This window comes from Phocoena sinus, chromosome 1, assembly GCF_008692025.1.
Source record: "Phocoena sinus isolate mPhoSin1 chromosome 1, mPhoSin1.pri, whole genome shotgun sequence".
Taxonomy (NCBI): domain Eukaryota; kingdom Metazoa; phylum Chordata; class Mammalia; order Artiodactyla; family Phocoenidae; genus Phocoena; species Phocoena sinus.
The window spans coordinates 114644798-114661689 of NC_045763.1; the positions used below are offsets into that span (position 1 = coordinate 114644798).

Below are 16892 nucleotides of genomic sequence, written 5' to 3' on the forward strand. Positions count from 1 at the left end.
CCCCTACGTAATAACGCAGGGAAAGCTAGATAGAGAGAGCACGATGATGGCAGTGAGAGGGCACAGGCGCTTGCGCAATAGGGTGGCCGCTCCCGGCCGCGTGCTGCGCGAACCTCCGCGCAAGCGCCAAAGCTGGGGTAGTTGGCCGACATGCCACTACGCATGTGTATCAACTACAAGGGTTGGTGCTGGGGTTGAGGCCTTCGATTAACACAGCAGGTGAGGTCCTTAAACTCTTGCGTCTCAGCTCCTCTCGGGTTCCGAAGGTCAAGAAAAGCGTAACAGTTTCCACGCTTTCGTTCCAGCCTTAGCAACCGGGAGGGATGGAGGGGCGGGGCTTAAACCGGTGGTTGAGGGAAGACCCGGCCGGTGTGATGCGGGGTGAAATGGGAGTTGTAGTCCGATCGGACTGTGCTGGGCGGTTAACTATTCTTCCGGGCACGCTGGGAATTGTGGTTTATTGTCTCTGACTCGTTGCTGTGCGTGGACCTTCACCTTCTTAGGTAAATGTCTTCTGCTGAGGCTGTGAACGGTACCGGAGGGTGATGGCTTACTTTTTCCCCGAGTTATCATATCTAAAACACTTTTTCAAGTGTTCCCTGTAGTGCTCTAAGATTTTTTTTCTCCACGCCCATTCCCTCTTCTGCCCTCCTCATCTCCTCAGCTACCGGTGCATTAGAGATGTTGGGAAGCCAGAGTTTTTAAATTACCTTACAAGACAGGAAAAGGACGGATATTACAGAAATTAAAACGAGGAGAGAACACAGAATATTTGCCCGTTCATAGGAGACTCTTAAGGTTTGGGCATGGTTACAGTACTATTTTGTCCGGGAAAAAAGGCTGCAGTGCTACTAGAAACAGCTGTTTTCCAAACTAATGAAGGGGCTGTGAGACCAAGATCAATTCAAGAACAATTACTTATATTTGGCCATGAGATAGAACAGTACACCCTTTCACATTTTTTCCTCCCCAAATTGGAACAGCCTGAGTTCTGCTGGGGAGAACTTATGAAGTTGTTAATAGTAAAATAATAGCATGGGTTGTCAGTGGTCATGTAATTCTTTCCCAGGCACCACACTTCAGATGGAGCAGCATTCTAGTCATCCTACTAACAGAAGAGGTGTGTTTCAGAGGCCCTGCTTCCTCTCCCTTAAAACCAGATCTCCTTGGGATTCCCTGGTGGCGCAGTGATTGAGAGTCTGCCTGCTGATGCAGAGGACACGGGTTCGTGCCCCGGTCAGGGAGGATCCCACATGCCGCGGAGCGCCTGGGCCCATGAGCCATGGCTGCTGAGCCTGTGCGTCCGGAGCACAGGCTCCACAACGGGAGAGGCCACAACAGTGAGAGGCCTGTGTACCACAAAAAAAACAAAAACAAAAAATAAAACAAAACAACCAGACCTCCTTAATTGCTCAGCTTGTGGGAAAATGAAGCTAGTTGTAGGTATATTTTTTCCTGTTACTTATTTAATTGGAAAGTATTTGTATATGTTCTGCATTTCCCACTAAATGGAAACATTCTTGTATTCCCAGTGGCTAGAACTGTATCTGTTAAATAATAGATGCTCAATAATTTTTTAATAAATTTTTAAATTTATTTTTGGCTACTTTGGGTTTTAATTGCTGTGGACAGGCTTTCTCTAGTTGGTGGTGAGCGGTGGCTGCTCTTCGTTGCCCTGTGTGGTCTTCTCATTGCGGTGGCTTCTCTTGTTGCAGAGCATGGCCTCTAGGCGTGCGGGCTTCAGTAATTGTGGCTCACGGGTTCTAGAGCACAGGCTCAGTAGTTGTGGCGCACAGGCTTAGCTGCTCTGCAGCATGTGGGATCTTCCCAGACCAGGGCTTGAACCTGTGTCCCCTGCATTGGCAGGCAGATTCTTAACCACTGTGCCAACAGGAAAGTCCCAGATGCTCAATAATTATATGTTGAATGAATATATTAATTATTCCTTTGTATCTCCTCTTAATACTTAGAACAGAAGACGTATTGTTGGCTAGAGTGAACAGATACTCAGACTGAGTGGGACAGCCCCACTTGGTGGCCAGGGAAGTGCCTGAGACCATCTGACTCCAGAGCCTATTCACTTAACTGTTAGGTGGGGTAGATTACTCTATCTGAGAGGCTTGCTCTCTCATAACTTGAACATAAATGAACTAGCTCTTCTCACAGATTATATTGTGCAGTGGTAAGGAGCATGACTGGAGTCTGTAGGCCTGGATTTGATTCCGCCATTGGCACATACTCATTGTGGAATCTTGAGCAAATTTCCTAACTTAAGTTTTCTCAAAAAAGATGCGGATAAAGCTACCTACTTCATAGGGTCATTATGAGAAATGTATAAGATAATGTATGTAAATCACTTTTTATTATTTTTCTCTGTTCTGCTTCCTTTTGCTGCTCCCCAACCTCATCCTCTGTTATACATTGTCCAGTCAGAAATATGGTTCCTTTAGTATGGACTGTGTGTAACGTACTCATCAAACCTTAGAATTCAGTAGAAAATGCATCCTCATACACCTAGGAAGGGCCCAAATTAGAAGTGCATTTGCATGGAAGTTCACAAATTTGTCAAATGGTGAGAAGAATCTTGAGGCCTGAGTTTCACCTTCTAGCTCCTTACCATGCTGAATGAGCCATCAAATGTGGTGATGACTGGAGCAGGAGTGAGGAGAAGATGGAAGACCTACGGTAGGGCTCAGAAAAATCCACAAACCCAGGGCAAAAACATGGATTTCCCTCACCAGGAGTAACTGATGGTGCTTGATCACTTAATGACTGTCTAAACGGCAATACTGTCAGTTCCATGAGAATAGCAACCATGTCTGTTTAGCTCACTGTGGTATCTTCAGTGGCTGATACATTGCAAGCACTTACCTGTCTCTTATGTGTATGAATGAATGAATTTAATTTTTTTATCCTTTTTTGATCTCATTATGATAGTGAATAATGGATTCCCCACTGTCTCAACCCCTTTAATTCTTTCATAGAACCAGCTGTTCTGCCTTTCCATCCATTGCCCCTCTGTCTACTTTGCCACTTCCTTTTCATCTTCCGAACTCCTGAGGAGGAGTTCCCCAAAGGTCCAGTTTTCTCTCACAGTCTTTGACCTTGGAGAGCTAATGTATTTTTGCAGTTCCTTCATCACCTCTTTGTGACTGGCCTGGCAGTTTGACCTTTCACCTGAGCTCAGTGCCTTCTCTCTGGCTGTTTTTCTAGGCATTTCTATTTGGACTGTCTTGTCTCACCTCAGATGCAATATGTCCAAAATGTGATGTATGTTAATGTGACATTACCCCAACTCAGATTCCCTTGAGTGAGAAAGGAAATTCAGAGGCTTGTGCAGTTGGGAGGTTGCTGAGGTAGTCAGAGAGTAGGAAGAAGAGCTACCAGTACCACAGGGACTGGAACTGGGGATTCAGTGCCTGTAGCTATCTGCCCACCTCTCCATCTTTCTCCTGGACTCTCTCTTCTCTCTAATCTCTTGCTTGTATCTGCTTTTCATAGCATGCTAGCCAAATTCAGTAGCTTTCATTGACCCCAAATTTACATCTTCCCAGCATAGCAAATCAGAGGAAAGCAAGCTTTGACACAGAATCTATATATCAATCCCAAGGAATGACTGGCCCAGTTTGCCTCATGTGCTTACCCCTTCAATCAGTCACAGTTGCCAAGGGGGATAGGATACCATGATTGCCCTGTATTGGGTCACATGCCTATTCCCGTTGGAATATGGAGAGGGGTCTGATGTATGTATGACCTGGAATCTGGGGAAAGAGTAGTTTTCCAGAGCAAGGGTTGCTCAGTAGACAGAAATGACATATGTCTCCTATAGGACTCATGATTTTCTCCCTACAAATCAAATTTTCCTTCTAACGTAACTATTTTTGCCAAAGGTAATCTGTTTTCCCCTTTGAGAACTTCCATGTCCAACCCATTTTAATCCCAGTGGATTAATTAAAGTAGAAATTTTATCATATTTTCTAATCCTAAAAGGCTCAGTGACTTTCTGAGAAAGTCTCAGATTTGCTATTGGAAAGGGTCTTCCATGACCCATCCTGCTTTCCCACTCTCCACCCTCTAATTCTGGCCACTTTTTTAGGGCTCCTCATCCTTCTGGCCATATTCTTGCTTCCTTGCCTTTGCTCACACCATGTTTTTTTTCTCCCACTTGAAATATCTTTTCCACTTATCCAAAGCTTCCTGTTTTCAAGGTCCAATAAATATCCTCCACCTGCCTGGAGTCTTCTTTGACTGTTGTACTCATATTGATATCTTATCCCATTTCAAAAACATTCATTTTAACATTTAATCACATCTTAGTGTAACTAAAAGATAAAAGGACTTACTTTCACCCGAGACTGTCAGACTCATTGTTTATGTCCTGTGTTGTTATATCACCATTTCGCCAGTGTCTGATTCGTCTTCCTAAGTAGGTATTAAACACCTAAGAAACCATGTCTTAGATGTCTTGTGTATGCCCTAACATTCAGCACAGTAGTCAGCATGTAGCACAGATCAATAAGAACTTGCAGAATATAAGCAAATTAGATTTTAGCTTATCCCAACCCTGCTTGGTTTTCCTCAGTCCCACTATGGTTTCTCTTTTGTTTTATATAACTTTCTTTGAAGATATTCAGGCCAGGGTCTCAGCACCTGCATTCATAGACCAGACGCAGGGATCTAATTAGGCTGTCCCTTGTCGGAATGAACTCTGACTTAGTTGCCTCTGATTTTGTTCCAGCCAAAGAGGAAGGTAATGCTGTGCCTCTTTGTCGAGCCAAACCCACCCCCAACTTTATTAACCTTCAAGCAAGTTCCCCACCAGCCACTTGCCTGAAAATCCCACCAACAAAGCTGTCCTCAGGTAATGAAGGATGCAGGGTGGATTTCCCAAATGGACTCAGCAGGGGGAAGGTTGTATGGAGGAGGTGGCTGGAACTGGCTGAAAATTTTATTGCTTGCTAGTAATGTTAGTTGAAAAGTGGCCAGGGAAGGAAATAGTAACAGTTAGCTCAGTTTCTTTGCATTTCAGTTATTCATCCTCCCACGGCAACATCAGTGGGTATTTAGCATACCTGTGGGAAGCCACGCAGTGCACCAGACAGTCATGACTCCTGTTTTTGAGGACCTCAAAGTTTAACAAAGAAGTCAAGACCAATAAATACACAAACAATGGATAAATAACTACCAAGGTTAACTAAGAGCTGGATGTGTATAATGTAGTTGAAAACATTAGAAAAAGAATTGATTTCAGCAAGACTGGTGAAAGTTAGACAACAGGAAGAACTTCGGGTCACTGCTGATGACCTTACTATGTCAGGTAAGAAGAATGCTGAGGCATTCCCTGAGCTCTTGAAAGGGAAGTTAGGCCTCACTCTCAGACCATTTCATTCACTCATCAAATATTTGTTGAACACTTATGCGCCGGGTACTTACTCTTCTAGGTGCTGGGGACACAATAGTGAACAAAGCAGACAAAAATCTATGCCTTCCTGGAGCTTACATTCTAGAAGGGGGAATTAGCCAACAATTATGTAACTAATTACAAAATATGCCAAATAATCATAAGTACTAAGGGAAAAATAAAGCAAGAGAGTGGGTAAAAAGTTCCAGTGGATTGGTTTCAAATAGGTAGCCAGATAGACTTCATGGAGAAGGTGACAGCTGAGCACAACTGCATCTGGGTTGAGTTGTGCCCAGAAAGATTAGAGCAGTCATCTTATTAGAGCCCTTCCCACCTCAGTACAATTATAAAATCTCTCTTTTGTCTCCTTTGCATCTCCATTGCTCTTCCTTCAGGAATTGACCACAAGCCCAAGGAATGCCTAGGACTCCTAGAATATATGTATGCCAGTCTCCAGCTTGAGACCCAGCTTGCCCAACAACGGATGGCTATTTTTGAAAATTTACAAGCATCCATGACAAAACTGGCTCCTGGGAGAGAAAGCTAGAACTCTTCTCTCCCAACCTTATCTTGCAATCTGTTGTTAAATCACCTGCCCCAATTCAGTAAATGAATTGTGGAACAAAGTTATCGTGTATGTTTTCCCTACTCTTTTCCCAGTAAACCCTTGGTGGAATCTGGGCATATATATTCTACAAGTGGTTGGTTAGTTCACAAGTTCATAGTAGGTGTTCACTGAGTGCAAAGCACTATACAAGGCACTTGGGGATACATATTACAGAAGAGAGAGTTTTGGGGGATTTACTATCTAACAAGGCAGATAAGAAAAAGAATTCATTGTAAAATTTAGTGGTACTCTGAGGGGGAATGGAAGTTTAGAGATAGAGGTTAATAGGATACTGGACCAATCGTGGAATCTTGCTGGAGGAAGTGGTGCCACTTGATGAAGGAGCTGCATTGGATGGCATGGACGGATGAAGTAAGGTAGTTTCATGTCAGTTGGGAAGCTTGGACAAAGACATAGAGGTAGGAGAATAAGTCGTCAAAAATTAGGATAAGAGGGTTTTTTATGCCCAGAATATAGGAGATGAGGCAGAATGTAGAGCAGCTGAGAACAGACAGAGCAGCTTTCCCTGGGGAATTATTCTGGTAACAACTGTTAGAAAACTGTCTGATTTTCATTCTTTTCTCTTTTTTTTTTTTCATTCTTTTCTTTTTAAATTAAGTTAATTAATTAATTTATTTTTGGCTGTGTTGGGTCTTTGTTTCTGCACGCGGGCTTTCTCTAGTTGCGGTGAACAGGGGCTACTCTTCGTTGCGGTGCACGGTCTTCTCATTGCTTCTCTTCTCATTGGCTTCTCTTGTTGCTGAGCACGGGCTCTAGGCATGCGGACTTTAGTAGTTGTGGCACGTGGGCTCAGTAGTTGTGGCTTGCGGGCTGTAGAGTGCAGGCTCAGTAGCTGTTGCACACGGGCTTAAGTGCTCCGCGGCATGTGGGATCTTCCTGGACCAGGGCTCAAACCCGTCTCCTCTGCATTGGCAGGCAGATTCTTAACCACTGCGCCACCAAGAAAGTCCCAGCTCTGATTTTATTTGAAGCACTAGAGAGCAATTGGAGGCTTTCAAATAGCAGCAAGGCACATATAATGGGCAAAACATTTTGGGGTGAAGGGAGAATGGAAGTGGAGAGGCCTGCACTAATTAATAATAGCAATCTGATACAATACTACCAGGGTCCGGATACAGGGTTTAGAAATAAAGACAGGCAATGGGTAAATCTGAGCTAAATTACAGAGAAGGACTAGTCTCGAGCTTGAAACACCAAGAGACTGCATCCTGAAATTTCTAAGTTGGGAAGTCAGTTTAGCTTTAATGAGGGTTCGAGTCCAGCCATAAGTTTTCAGTGTTTGAGAAGGGGACACCTGAGTTTGGCTTAGCCATTTGAGCTAAGGTTGAGGAATTGGGGTTGGGCATTGAAAAAATTCTGATTAAGCTATTATCCATGTAGAAAGAGAAAGAAATAATTTAAATAATTTTACAAAGATATTTGTGGATAAGTTTGGACCAAATTGTGGTGCCTGGGCTTCTCATTGCAGTGGCTTCTCTTGTTGCGGAGCACAGGCTCTAGGTGCATGGGCTTCAGTAGTTGCAGCACGTGGACTCAGTAGTTGCAACACGTGGGCTCTAGGGCGCGCAGGCTTCAGTAGTTGTGGCATGCAGGCTCAGTAGTTGTGGCTCACAGACCCTAGAGCACAGGCTCAGTAGTCGTGGTGCATGGGCTTAGTTGTTCCGTGGCATGTGGGATCTTCCTGGACCAGGGCTCGAACCTGTGTCCCCTGCATTGGCAGGCAGATTCTTAACCACTGCGCCACCAGGGGAGTCCCCAAAATGCAATTTTTGAATAAAGTCTGAATGGGGTCCCCTCTTCCCTTAGCCAGTGATCTCTCCATTCACACTTAAAATTTAAGAGTCATGCTCCCACTAGAATGGCTGTCATCAAGAAGACAAAAGACAACAGTTGCTGGTGAGGATGTGGTGACAAGGGAACCCTTATACCCTGTTGGTGGGAATGTAAATTGGTCCAGCCACTATGGAAAACAATATGGAGATTCCACAAAAAATTAAAAATATATCTGCCATATGATCCAGCATTCTACTACTGGGTATATACCCAAAATAAATGAAAACAGTATTTCGAAGAGATAAATGCACTTCCATGTTTATTGCAGTATTTGCAATAGCCAAGGTATGGAAACAACCTAAATGCCCATCAGAGGATGAATGGATAAAAACGATGTGGTATGTATACACAATGGAATTTTTATTCAGCCATGAGAAAAGAGGATATCCTGCCATTTGTGACAAAATGGATAGACCTTGAGCACATTATGCTAAGTGAGATAAGTCAGATAGAGAAAGACAAGTACTGTATGATATCACTTATATGTGGAATCTAAAAAAGTCAAACAAAAAATAAAGTAAAATGGTAGTTTTCAGGGGATGGGTGTTTGGGGATAAAAAAGTGATGTTGTTTAAGGATACAGACTTGCAACAAATAGTAAATAAGCCATAGTGATCTTAATGCACCATGTAATGAATTTAGACAACAATATTGTGCTATGATTATGTAATGTGATATCACTACAACAGCAATCATATTACAAAATAACACATTGTACACCTTAAATATACACAATGTTATCTGTCAAATATATTCAATAAAAAAAGTTATAGTCACACTTAATGAAAACATATTCCATGTTCATGGATAGGAAGACTCAACCTTTTTTTTTTTTTTTTTTTTGGCTGCACTGCCCAGCATGCGGGATCTTAATTCCCTGACCAGGGATGGAACCCACGCGCCCTGCAGTGGAAGCACGGATTCTTTAACCACTGGACCGCCAGGGAAGTCCCAAGGGAAGACTCGATCTTCTTAAGATGTCAGTTCTTCCTGCCACTGCAATGAGAAGCCCGCGCACCGCAATGAAGAGTAGCTCCCTCTCGCTGCAACTAGAGAAAGCCCATGCGCAGCAACAAAGACCCAACACAGCCAAAAAGAAAAAGAAAAAAAGACAAATTGTACTGCCAGGGATAAAGAGGGACATTTCATAATGGTAGATAAGTTAGGATAAAATGTTATATTCAAGCAATGGAGTGCTACTTAGCAATAAAAAGGAACAAACTATTGATACATTCAACAACATGAATGAATCTCAAAAACATTACATTAAGTGATGGACATCTTGCAGAAAAGAGCACACATTGTACCATTCCATTTATTTGAAGCTCTAGAACACACAATATTAATATATGATGGAAAAAAAACTAAAAACAACAGTTGCCTCTGGGGATGGAGTGGGAATGAGAATTGACTGGGAACGGGCAGAGGGAACTTTCTGGTTGATGACTCTATATTTTGATATAAGGTTTGGGTTACAGAGATGTATGCATTTGTCAAAACTCATCAAACGGTACACTTAAGATTTGTGCGTTTCATCAGATGTAAATTTTACCTTAAGAAGAAACTGTAAACAAATATTGACCTCTAGTTAATGATATGCATACAGAAGGTTTAGGAGTGAAGTATACTGATGTCTGCAACTCACTCTGAAATGCATCAAAAAAAAAAAAAAAAATAGGGGCTTCCCTGGTGGCGCAGTGGTTGAGAGTCCGCCTGCTGATGCAGGGGATGCAGGTTCGTGCCCCGGTCCGGGAAGATCCCACATGCCGCGGAGCGGCTGGGCCCGTGAGCGGCTGGGCCCATGAGCCATGGCCACTGAGCCTGTGCGTCCAGAGCCTGTGCTCCGCAACGGGAGAGGCCACAACAGTGAGAGGCCCGTGTACCACAAAAAAAAAAAAAAAAAAAAAAAAAAAATAGATGGAAGGATGGATAGATAGTTATGCAACAAATAGAATAAAATGTTATGGTTGAGTTTAGGTATTGGTAGTCCATGAGTTTTCACTGGAAAAAATTCAACTATTATGTATGTTTGAATATTTTCATAATAAAATGTTGAAAATAAGGGTCCTTATGTTTAGAGATACATACAGAGACATATACAGATGATGTCTGTGGTTTGCCTCAAAGGAACCTTGGTAGAGGGGCCTGGGTTGGGGTGTGGATGAAATAAAATTGATCATAGGTGGTTAATTGTCTTATCTGGGCGATAGGTACTTGAGACTCCTGGATAAATTCATCAATGGAATTGTTTTAAAAATGAGGTGTTTTACAGCATCACTGCATTCTTCGTGATGAGATAATCCTAAAAATGATAACATTTGTTGTTCCTTTTTTCTTCATTTCTTCATTCATTCATTCACTGGGTGCCTCTCATGTGGCAGGCACTGATCTTGGAGCTGGGGTTAGAGCAGTGGATAGAACAAAGTCTCCATCTCGTGGAGTTTTCATTTTAGTGCAGGGAGACTGACAGTAAGAAAACAAGTAAATACATAGTTATGTTGGATGACAGTAAGAACTATTAAAATATAGTGTAGTACACAGTTCTGCAAATGGGGCCAGGGACTCCTGAGTGTTCCTAAAACCCTTTTAGGGGATCCTTGAGGTCAAGACAATTTTTGTAGGAAGTAATACTAAGACATTATTTGCCTTCATTCTCATTCTCTCATGCGTATACAGTGGGGTTTTCCAGAGGCTACATGGATGTGATATCACAACAGATTGGATACAGGTATGAGAATCCAGTTATTTTTCTATTAAGCCAGACATTAAAGAGATTTGTAAAAATGTAAATAGTGCTCTCGTTAATTTTGTTTTGGATAATATAGTTATTTGTATTAAAAATATTTGTTAACATGAGGTTGCTAATGTTTTTAAATGAATACATGAATATTTTAAAATGTTCTAATTTCAAAAAAAAAAAAAATGTTCTAATTTCTAACAAAGTAAATATAGAGAGATATAACCCATATAAACAAAAGCTGTTTGGGGTCCTCAATTTTTAAGAGTGTAAAGGGGTCCTGAAACCAAAATTGTGAAAATCCTTGGTATAGTATAATGGAGGGAAGGGGGAGATTGTGGGAGGTAAGGGAAGCCTTACTGATAAAGTAGCATTTGAGCAGAGACCTGAAGGTAGAGAGGGAATGAGCCATATAGGAGTAGAACATTCCAGGCCAAGGGAACAGAAAGTGCAAAGGCCATGAGGCATGCCTGGAATTCTGGAAGAACAGACAGATATTTGCAATGGCATGACTGCAAGGAAGAGTTGGAAGGAGGTGAGATCAGAGAGGTGATGAGAATCCCAGATGATGTGTAGGGCATTGCAGAGTATTTTAAGGACTTTGGCTTTTTAAATTTTTATTTATTTATTTTTGGCTGTGTTGGGTCTTCGTTGATGCGCGCAGGCTTTCTCTAGTTGCAGCGAGCGAGGACTACTTTTCGTTGCGGTGCGCGGCCTTCTCATTGTGGTGGCTTCTCTTGTTGTGGAGCACAGGCTCTAGGTGCTCGGGCTTCAGTAGTTGTGGCACAAGGGCTTCAGTAGTTGTGGCACGTGGGCTCTAGAGCGCAGGCTCAGTAGTTGTGGCGCATGGGCTTAGTTGCTTCGCGGCATGTGGGATCTTCCCAGACCAGGAAGATGAACCTGTGTCCCCTGCATTGGCAGGCAGATTCTTATCTACCGCGCCACCAGGGAAGCCCAGGACTTTGGCTTTTACTCTGAGTGAAATGGGAAACCATTGGAGGATTGTGAAGAGTCATGTGATCAGAAATACATTTATTTTGACAGGATGACTCTAGCTCCTGTGTTGAGAATAGATTGTGTAGAGGCAAGGGGGGAGGAGGAGGTTATTTTAATAATCCGAGCAAGAGGTGAAGGCAGCTTGGACCAGGGTCGTAGCTACAGAGGTAGTGAAAAACGTTTAGAGTCTGAATATATTTTGAAGGTATAAGTCTCAGGATTTGGTGATGGATGGATACGATGTATGAGAGAAAGAGAAGTCAAGGATGACGCTATATTTTTGACCTGAACAGCTGGAATGATAGAGTTGTCATTTATGAGATGGAGAAGCCTGGGGGAGGAATAGGAAGGTGTGGATGCAGAAGCAAGGTTCTGACTGTGTTAGATTTGTGATGCTTGTTATGTATTTAAGTGGAAATGTCCACCAGGCAGTTAGATACATGACTTAAATTCAGGGGGGAGGCTTGGGAGGAGATAAAAATTCCATAGACATCAGTATATTAATGATATTGAAAGCCACAAAACTGGAGGAGATCACCTAGAGAATGAAGAGGCAGAGAATAGAGCTCTGGGCACCACAAAGCTAAGAGTTCCATGAGAGGAAGAGCTACTCTCAGGCTCTGCTGTCCTTAGCTTTGACTGGAAAGGCTAAGGTAGTGTTAGATGAAAACATCTTCAAGAATGAAAGAACCAAATTACCCTTCTTTCACTGTTAGGAACATAATTTGATTACTAGAAACAAAAGTTACTTTAATTATTTTCCCAAATTTTCTTTCCCGTACTTCCTTGTCTCTGATTTTCCGATCTTTCTCCTTCCAGGCCCCTGATCAACCAAGCCATTCACCACTACCGTCCAGAGCTCCATGTATACTCGACGTCAGGCCACTTCTGCCATACAAAGTAAACGACTGACTAGGTGTGGTGCTCAAGGCTCTGGTCCGGGAAGGATCTCCCTCCATGGTGTCCTTTAGGGCCACCCCTGAGTAAGGCTGTGATAGAGCAGCAGCCCATTTACAGCTAACCCCAGTGTATCATGTTGACCCATCTCTGGACCAGACTGAGTTTTTGTTTTTAACTTTGATTTACAGAGAATTTAGAACATACACATAAGTAAATAGAATAGTATATGAACTCCCATCTATCCCTAACTCAGGCTTAACCATGGCCATTTCTGTCCCATTCATCTCCCCTTTCATGATATTTTAAACAAGTTGCATACATTACATAATTTCACTGTAAATATTTTAGTATGTATCACTAAAAGATAAATGCTTTTGGAAAATGACAACATTATTATTACACTTGAAAATAGCAATAATACTTTAATATCAAATATATAAGAAGTGTTCAAAATCAGACCCGAGTTTTTGTTCCTCTGTCAGTTGGTCTTGGAAAGTTTCCCATGAGGCCATAGATATGAGTTGAGGGAAAAGCACTGGAGCAAAGGACATAGACAGTCTGGACCACCAGTTGATGTAATTAGCATGGGTCTTTTGGATCTGCTCAGGCCTAATCCCAAATATGCCATTTTCCCATTGTACAATGGATTGCTGCTGTGCCCCCCCAATCTTATGACTCAGTGGATCTGATAATACCCAGTCAAGATGAGTAGCTCTGGATGAATAGTCACTCGATGTCCCATAGTCAGTGCTGGGTCTGTGCTCAAGCCCTGTAGCCCATTTTTCAAATGATAACATTCTCTTTCACAGTAGGCAGAGTTTGGCTCTGGAACCCTGAGTCTGTGTTACAGCCCTCCTACTGGGGCTTTTTAGAGACTCTCTACAACGTTCTAATCCACTGGAGAGGCCTTTGGATTCATTGTGTTTTTTTGTGTCATGTGGCCTTATTGGCAGGACAGCTTCAATCATAGCCTGGACATGCCATAGAGCTCTCTCTTGCTTTGAACCCCACTCAAAACTGATAGCCCTTCAGGTCACCTAATAAATGGTTTGGAGCAATATTCCCATGTGTGGGATATGTTGCCTCCAAAATCTAAAGAGTTCTGCCAGTTACCATTCTTCTTAGTGGTAGGGGATACAAAATGCAACTATTCGTCCTTCACTTTAGGGGAGATGTTCTGGCATACCTCAGATTATTGGATCCCTAAAAATTTCTTCAATGTTGCAGTGTTGGAGGACAGAGGGAATGAAAAGCACCCACCAAACTGAGAAGGCATCTTGAGACTGAAAAACGAGGCAGCTCCATATAATCAGTGGATCAGTGGGTGGGATTGGGATCGAGCTGCTTTCCATACCACAAAGGGGCCATTGGGATAATTTTATAGTTAACCTAGGGTATAGGGGTAGGTGCTTGGAAACAGGACGTACATTCCTAAGTTAAGATTTGTGAATGGGTAACTAGTCTTGTGGGCACTGGGAATATGTCAGGGAAGGTTTTTCATCATTGTTTGGGGACTAACAGAGAATAGAGGCTACCTAGTCCGAATGATTATTAGGAAATATCTATTAACTACAAAGCCCTTGATGACAGAGAAGTGATTCACTGCACACTACAGTCCTGGGTAGGGTCAGCGAAAGGTCAGGAGAAACTGTAAGGGCCCAAGATGGCGTCAGTCACACTAACAGCCATACAGACAGGAGCCTGAACCTTCTAGTCTTACTAAACTACTTACCACTTCATGATCATCAAGTCCAATTAGTAAATCAGCAATATAGTGGGCTGGCATATGTTGGGCAGCACGTCAAGACAATTGAGTTCCTTTCAGACTCTATTGGTTAGAGAACAGGAGAGTTAGCATGATCTTATGGGGAGACAGTGATTGTGTACTGCTGTCCTCATATAAAGGCAAATTGCTTTAAACCATCCTTACCAAGGAGGATAGAGACCACACTTGCCAGACCAATAGTCACATATCAATGCTAGAAGCTGGCCAGTAAATATACCACATTCAGTATGGCAGCTATGATTGGGGCTACCATGTGGTTAAATTTATGGTAACCCGTTATCATCCACTCTGTTTGGCTTCTGCAGGAGCCAGACAAATGAATTGAATAGTATATGAACACTTATGTATCCATCACTTTATCCCAACAAAACTACCATCCCTGTGTCCTTTAAGTATTTGATGGTGGTGCTAATCTCTGCAAGGGGAGAGGGTTGCTTCTGCTGACCTGGAGTGTTCAGATGAAGCTGGAGGTTCAAAATTCTCAGGTTCATGCGCACAGATGTCTCATTCCAGGTCTTTGAGTCTTACTCTTTTCCTATCAGGGTCCTGACTTTGATATAGGAGACCTGTTGGTGCTGTGCATTCAGTCTCCTTTGCTGTTCTGCTACCCTCAGTTAGATCCCGTATCTGATTTTCTCACTGTCTGCCCTGCAACTAAGATGAGAGTCTCCTTAGACATTGCCAAAGAGGCTCTCTGACTTTCGTGGTATGCCTTGAGTTGTTTGTTAGTTGACCTGAGCCTATAATTTTCTTTTTTTTGAAGGCTTCCAAAGCAGTTAAAAGCCAGCCAATCCTTATAAATTACCATTGCCCCCATGCCATTAAAGGGTCATAGCTATCACAAATGCCAACACTTCACCTTTTACCACATCCCAGTCCACCACTGGTGAGAATCTTAGTTATTTGATGCTGTCATACACCAGGAATTACCAGCAATGGAATCCTTTTTGCCATCTAACTAAAAAGTGATCCAGCTCCAAAATCCCATCCTGATAGTCTTCATTCTAGTCTGGAACCAGTTGTTTTAGCCAGTTTCTCCCCAAAGCAAAGCCTGAATCAAGTGTTTTTCATGCAGGTAGTTTATTTGGGAATGAGATCCAGAGAGAAGGTATGCAGAACAAGCGGAGTGGACAGGGAAGAAGGGAAAGATGATATAAAGATGCATCATTCAGTTGGCCACCACTACAGGTGACTCATGCTCAATCCCACAGGACCTTTTGAGGAGCCTCATGAAATGGATCTCAGAACCATTTCTGAGAAATGAAATGAAATGAAAAGAGGTAATGAAAAGGGGAAGTGTATCTATTGGCTCCTGACCCCTGCTGGACAAGAGTACCCCACTATTGTTAACTCCCTGTCTTAATCAGTCTAGGATGCTATAACAAAGTACCATAGTGGTGATCATTTTGTAATGTATAAAGATACCGAGGGAATTCCCTGGCAGTCCAGTGGTTAGGACTCCATGCTCTCAGTGCCGAGGGCCTGGGTTCCATCCGTGGTCAGGGAACTAATATCCCGCAAGTCACACAGCATGGTCAAAAAATCAAAACAAAACAAAATAAAATAAAATACAAATCGAATCACTATGTTGTACACCTGAAACTAATATAATATTGTAAGTCAGTTATACGTCAGTAAACACAAAAAACAGAAAAACAAAGTACCGTATACTGAGTGGCTTATAAAAGACAAATTTGATCTCTTAGTTCTGGAGGCTGGAAGTCTTAAGATCAGGGTGCCAGCCTGGTCGAGTTCTGGTGAGGGTCCTCTTCCAACTTCTTGTATCCTCACATGGTGAAAAGAGGGTGAGAGAGCTCTCTGGGGTCCCTTTTTTAAAATTTCTTTTTGCAGTACGCGAGCCTTTCACTGTTGCGGCCTCTCCCGTTGCGGAGCACAGGCTCCAGACGCGCAAGCTCAGCTGCTATGGCTCACCGGCCCAGCACTCCGCAGCATGTGGGATCTTCCCAGACCGGGGCACGAACCCGTGTCCCCTGCATTGGCAGGCAGACTCCCAACCACTGCGCCACCTGGGAAGCCCTCTAGAGGGTCCCTTTTTAAGAGAACTAATCCCATTCACGGGGGCTCCACCCTCATGACCTAATCAACTCCCAGTGTACTACCTCCTAATACCATCACATTGAGGGGGTAGAGTTTAGAGTTTCAATTTCAACTTAGAGTTTCAGTTTCAGTTTAGAATTTTGGGAGGCTACATTCAGTCCCTGGCACCCCCATGCTTCCAGTTTACACATGCATAAGTCTTTGTAGGTTCTTGCAAAGAAGCCCCAGGGCAATAAATGGGAGGGGTGGCACAGATTCCAAGGAGAGACACTGACAGGTTGTACCTGCCCTTAGCTGGTTGAAGCTTGTATGAAACTGTCACCGCAGCATTAGCTGGAGCAAGAGGTAGGGTCCAGAGAATTTACAGAATAGTTGCCTGTTATAACACGTGATAGTGCCTTTGGGACATCCTCATGACAGTGTCTCAGAGGGAATTGCAGGGATGGGTATGGGAGAAGGAAGATGGCTGGTGTGCCTGAGCGGCATTCCCCCAGTGTCCTTCTCCTCCTGGCTTTCCCCTCAATGGGGCTGAGATTTCACTAACTACTGTTTC

At 43.0% G+C, this 16892-nt stretch overlaps 1 protein-coding gene across 1 annotated transcript in view; it reads left to right on the top strand.

The window, feature by feature from the left end:
- TSACC (TSSK6 activating cochaperone) overlaps window positions 1-13392 on the top strand; it is a 13593-nt gene extending 201 nt beyond the window's left edge. The window contains exons 2-5 of the mRNA XM_032651624.1: window positions 82-219; window positions 4739-4861; window positions 10539-10590; window positions 12415-13392. Coding sequence (XP_032507515.1) covers window positions 82-219; window positions 4739-4861; window positions 10539-10590; window positions 12415-12499 — 398 coding nt within the window. The 3' untranslated portion in view covers window positions 12500-13392. The remainder of the gene's footprint in view (window positions 1-81; window positions 220-4738; window positions 4862-10538; window positions 10591-12414) is intronic.
- Window positions 13393-16892: the final 3500 nt, after the last annotated feature.